Source organism: Microtus ochrogaster, chromosome 1 (genome assembly GCF_000317375.1).
Source record: "Microtus ochrogaster isolate Prairie Vole_2 chromosome 1, MicOch1.0, whole genome shotgun sequence".
Classification (NCBI taxonomy): domain Eukaryota; kingdom Metazoa; phylum Chordata; class Mammalia; order Rodentia; family Cricetidae; genus Microtus; species Microtus ochrogaster.
The window spans coordinates 24,113,024-24,118,526 of NC_022009.1; the positions used below are offsets into that span (position 1 = coordinate 24,113,024).

Below are 5,503 nucleotides of genomic sequence, written 5' to 3' on the forward strand. Positions count from 1 at the left end.
CCATTTCTCCAGCCCCTAAAGCAGAGGTTTTCCTATATTGGTGTGCACAACAACATTGGTCACGGTAGAACAACCCAGATGTTAGTGGCCAGTGAGCAACAAAATGTGGTTCTTGCACACATGGAGTGTCACTCAGCTTGAGCCTTTGGCACTCAGAACCTTGCTGTCTCGGATAAAGGCACAGTGAGTGAGCCAGACAGACACAGAAAGACAAATAGTGGATGATTCCACTTTAATGAGCAACCTGAATAGTGAATTAATGACAAGAGAAGGTAGAGAGGTGGTTACCAAGGCTGGGAGGAGAAGGGGTGAAGAGTTAGTGCTGACAGTGCACAGAGTTTCCACAGCTTCCACTGGAGATGATGAGAGCTTTCCACATCACCTCTGAGCTCCATGCTGCTGAACAATGACCATCCCATCATAGAAAACAACAGCAGCCGACAGCTTTTCAAGGATAGACTGTCACTGAGGTTTCTGATTATGTAGTAAGGATAGGGATGGTTCTGTGAAGTCCTTTCAGTTAAACTTGAACAACTGACTACCGCTATGCAAGTGTGTGCAGATACGTGTTGTGCTGCTGTGGCTGAGATGCCAAAACATTTGAAAGCTACTGTATTTAAGAAATGTATATATAAGCTGAGGTAGGGTCATGTTGTTCAAGCATTTCTAATGTTAACTTCCAGTACAAAGTTGACATTTGAGTTTATTTGAGGATATAAGATAAAATAGGGTAAGTCCTTCCTATTCTTGTGATGTGGTTTTTGTTGTATTTGTTTTTGTGACCCAGTCACTATTAGAAAAATACCAAGGCTATATTATTGGGTAGACTTAGTGGATGTAAAAGAAAAGTCTAGAATCTACTGTATTTTACTATATCTAAGTATATTTTTACCCTTGGCAGAGTGAATGGTGGTTTGTCCTGATCCACTCAGGGGCACTTGGAAAGGTGAAGTGGGTTGCTATTGGCATTCGGTAGACAGGGCCCAGAGTGCTGAGTGTTCCGGGTACACAGCATGGCTCTGTACCTTCATTGACTGTCCAGTCCAGAGTGTCTTGAGAAACTTGATTAGAATACCATGCCTGATGCTGCTTATTTCCTTTTGTTCTCCTTATTGTGTTTACTTCTAACATCATCATGTTGAGGAGCAAATGTAGCCCAGTATTTGAGCTTGAATTGCTATTTTTGATCTCTCTAGTTTAGTTTCCTGATCCATAAAATGGGGATGACAGTGCCTACTTCTAACAGTTGTTAAGAAATTTGATATTGTACAGGTGTAATGGCACATGCATATAATCCCAGTGCTCAGGGGCTAAGGCAAGAAGACCATGAGTTTGAAGCCAGCTTGGGCTACATTGTAAGACATTATTTTTAAAACTACACATACATACTGGGTGGGGGAAGTGAGGTAGGGAGTCCTGAGTACATGATGTTCAACAGCACGGTGCCTGGCACATGTGTGCTCTGTGAGTAAAGTGGTCTAGTGTTTTCCTGTATCTGTTCTACTGAATTTATTTCTGGAGAAATGATTTTGTAAATTCCACTTTTTTTTAAAATGAAGAAATTAGTAAACCTTATGAAGCCACTTAGGTGAATAGGGCATGAAATATAAAGATTAAGAAATGTATTTCTATGTCCCTGTTACCCTAATTTCTTACACTAACTCGTCTCTCTTTCCTTCTTCTTTTGTGAAACACAGTGCACCCAGATGTGTTGGAGCTAGCCACCCCAGCCCAGAAGCCTCCCCACTCTGAGTGGTTAGACGGGACCTCTGCAGCAGAGAAAGCTACTGCCTCAGCTCCAGCCACGTTTTTCAAAATGCCACATGAAAAGAGTTCTGGATGCAGCTAGAGCCCAGTGGCTGATGGGTGTTGAAACTTCGTATTATACAGCCTCGGTGTCCTAATTGGCACCCCTGGTCCTTGCACCACCAGGACTCACTCCTCTTCACATGCAGCGGTGGCTCTTTCTTTTAGAAGATCTTATTTGGGGAATCTTTTTCTGTAAAGCAGCGGGGCAGCAGTTTTCCTTGAGGGGGCGGGGCATCTTCTGTTGTATCCCTTACTCTGTTGTTAGCCCGCTGCTCACCTTCTCACCTTCGCTGCTTTCCTAGAGCTGATGCTCCTGGGCAGCTGTGTCTTTGTTCTAGTAACAGCGTTGGCATCCCTTCTGCATAGAGCTTTTACTATCACCAGTGAAGTCCCAAATTCACAGCCAATTCCAAACACATTCCTCCATGGGATGTGTCTGTGCAGTACGGCTTGCCATCAAGCCTTTATTTACTCTGTGCCAGTAAGATACATCGACCAGGTTCTCAGTTCGGGGCCTCAGAAGAGACACCAGCATGAGGGGTTGGGAACTTCTTCCACTGGGCTTGCACATGAACTGAGGGATCACTGGCAGCTGCGCTGTCCTTGACCTCATCTTCATGGTCTGTGTTCTGGTGGCAGAGGGCACACCTAAGCTCAGAGGTTGGTGTACTAAAATGCAGATGGAGGTTTAGGTGCGCAGCAGAATAGTCAGTGGCTGGTGTTTGCTCTAGCATTCTGATCCTGGCTTAATTATATTCTGAGTGGGACTTCACTGTTCGTTATTCTATAGAATAATGCTCTGTTATCTGAGAAGGAAAATGTCTTTGGGACATGGGACATGCCTCTGTGTGGCGTGTTTATGACTGTTCAGCTGCATGTAGAGCTGTATATACGGCTGTGCCTCAAGTCAATGCTACTTTGTCAAAGTGAGGAATATGTGACTGCTTGGAGCTGCTGGGGAAAAGCCACATTTCCCAAAAGTATTCTCAAGAGCACCTGTCATTCAGGGGCCTGCTTGACAGGGTGCTCTTACTTTGTATCAACCGAGTGCTTCTACTCTGAAAAACACAGGAGCTGATGTTAAACCCTCACTGCTTTGGTCACATGGGACCGAACACCTCTCCCTTAGACAGGTGCCTCGTTTTCCCAAAGTGTAATTGTCCCTCCCACACAGTGTAATTAATGCGAGGTGGGCAGGCGGTCAGAGTGTGAGTCTGTATGGAAAGGGGACTCTGAAGCTGGTTTTATAGATTCTGTGGAAGGCTGAGAACGTACCAGCTGGCCATAAGAGAGTGGTGAAGGGAGATGCAGATAGAGATCATATAACACTGGAGGGTAACACCGAAGCCTCCAGTCCCCCAGAATCACCCTGATTCTTAGAAGGAGTGACTGTCCTATGGGGTGTCACAGCTACATCCACAGAAGGTAGGGAATGTGGCACTGTTTGGTGGCTCAGTGATGAAAGTGGGCTGTGTTGTGCGTTCTCACCTAGACTTAGTTCTGCAGTGGCCTGTGGAACACGGTTCTGACATCCTGGCTTGGGCCAAGGGAGAGATCTACTGATGACAAACCAGTTCCTAAACTTCATGCAGACATTGATGATGATGGCTTTTGAGACCGCCACGGTTAGGTGCAAAGATATTCCCGTAGCTCTCCTTTGTGGTCCATTGCCAGGTCGTCCTCTCCTACCTGGGATTTAAAGTAGTTTATATATACATATTTATTTACACTTTAAATATCTCTCTGAAGCCATGCCAATTTTCAGAGGTAAAGGCAGACTTGCATATTGTATTCAGGCACATGAGTAAGCCCAAACAAACTATAGACTTAGATGCTATTCTGCCCTGGGTTATATAATCTGTGTTTCTCATTGGTATCCCTGGTCAGTCTGAGACCCATGTCAATAATGTTTTTTCATGATTGTTTCATTTTTCTTGGTCATGAATTTCTATACATTTCTGAATAATTTTGACAGGGATCAGCCAAGATTATAGTATCTACCTGTAACGAATGGGAATAAAGTCATTTATCTGAGAAAATAGAATATTAAGTGCACAAATACTTTCTAATACAGGGTTGTAAATTACGCTCATTTTAAGGTACACATGCTTAGGGAAGCCATTTATTCTGCTATTTCTCTGTCAACCAGCTTCAGAGGCTAACTAGTATCAGCTGTATTTTAAACCTTACATTTAAACATTTTTATGACACAGTGGATAATGCCATAAATTAAGATCTGCTTTTCAAGGAGAGGTGCGGTTTTGTTGTCAGTATTTAAGATCACCAAACAGACCTTAAGGATGCACTGGATATGAGAAGTAAATGAAGCCAAGAGCCACGGTTCTGAGTTCTGTTAAATCCTTACAGACTACACAGATGTTTCTGAATTTCACTGTTGTGTTTTTTTTCTAAAACAGACAAACATGTTATCTACTTGCATGATATCCATTCACACATTGTTAGCTTTGCAGAGGAGTTTGAAGGAGTTTGAGATTACTTTTAAGATGCAGCAGTTAAAGGAGGAGCTTCATTTGTATCCAAACCTCTGCATAGCTCTTTGGTCAGAACTGCTGGGAAGAGGAAGTCATTGCTGTTTTCATGACGCTACATTTACAGGGACAGAATATCGTTTTCCTGAGTGGCATGTGGTTAAGCCTTGAGTTCTCTAGAGATCAGTGGCAGTGAGAGACGTTGGCGTTGGCTCTTAAACAAGACCAGTTCTCACAGCAGATGACCCAAAGTAAATAAAGTGTCTCAATCTTTGGTCCTTTGAATGAGATTTTTTTTAAGTAAAGTTCAATGTGTATAATGAGTAATTTAACTATCTGTCCTAAAAAGATTTATTAAGGTTTGCATTCGAGGATGAGACTCGCTGAGCATATCTGTCCATCTATATCTACCTATGTATGTATCTATCATACATACCTATGTATGTATCTATCATCTCTATCATTCATCTATCTATCTGCCTATCATTTATCTATATCTACCTTTCTATCAATCTCTCCAAAATTTTCTTCCATAGTCTAGGAAGTTCTGTGTTATCCTGTGTTAACACAAAGCCACTGAGAACTAAGAGTTGTAGGTACTAGGAGGAACTGCCAGGCCACCATGATCATAGCTGGTTCTTCAGCTCTGGGTAAAGAATTATGGGGATGCATGGCTCATTTAAGGTCTTTGCTCTGTTTTGGCATAATTGCTGTGGTTCTGAGCAATGTGCTTTATTTCTCCCCTTCCTGGGCAGAATCTATGAATACACCTCAGCAGCAGCTGCCTTCAGTGTCTTAAGAACTTTGTTTGAACTGAGAGCGAGCAGCTGGCTCTAGCAGACACCACTGCTATCTTGTTGGGGGCATAGCTTAGACAATGGGGAAGTGGAAGCATTTCACTCTCGTTAGCCTCTTCCTTTGCTCAAGCCAGTTGTGCTCGTCACCATGTCCTTATTTCCCTTCGCTGCAGTTAGCAGAGTTACAACTTCTAGCAATAGTCAGGATGTGATTCTACCCCCTTGGAAGAGAAGCAAAGCCAAGGAGCGGGACTTCAGGTGCTAAACACAAATGGCTTGGTATTCGCTCCTGTGTTAGAATCTGAAGAAGAGGAAAGCCATGCCTGGAAATGGCAATGTGGAAGAAAAAGAACAATAGTGCTGAAGAGTGTGGAGTGTAAGGTTTTTATAAAAGGAGCCTAGCAGTGT

At 43.2% G+C, this 5,503-nt stretch overlaps 1 protein-coding gene across 8 annotated transcripts in view; it reads left to right on the plus strand.

The window, feature by feature from the left end:
- Positions 1-4,572, plus strand: part of Gpatch2l (G-patch domain containing 2 like) — a 53,669-nt gene extending 49,097 nt beyond the window's left edge. For 4 of the 8 annotated variants that reach the window (XM_026780220.1, XM_005343382.2, XM_026780211.1 and 1 more), the window contains one exon: positions 1,698-4,572. In XM_026780220.1, the coding sequence (XP_026636021.1) occupies positions 1,698-1,849 (152 nt within the window). In that variant the 3' untranslated portion in view covers positions 1,850-4,572. The remainder of the gene's footprint in view (positions 1-1,697) is intronic. The other 4 variants (XR_003377125.1, XR_003377124.1, XM_013346868.2 and 1 more) reach the window with 3 other exon arrangements.
- The last annotated feature ends 931 nt before the right edge of the window (positions 4,573-5,503 follow it).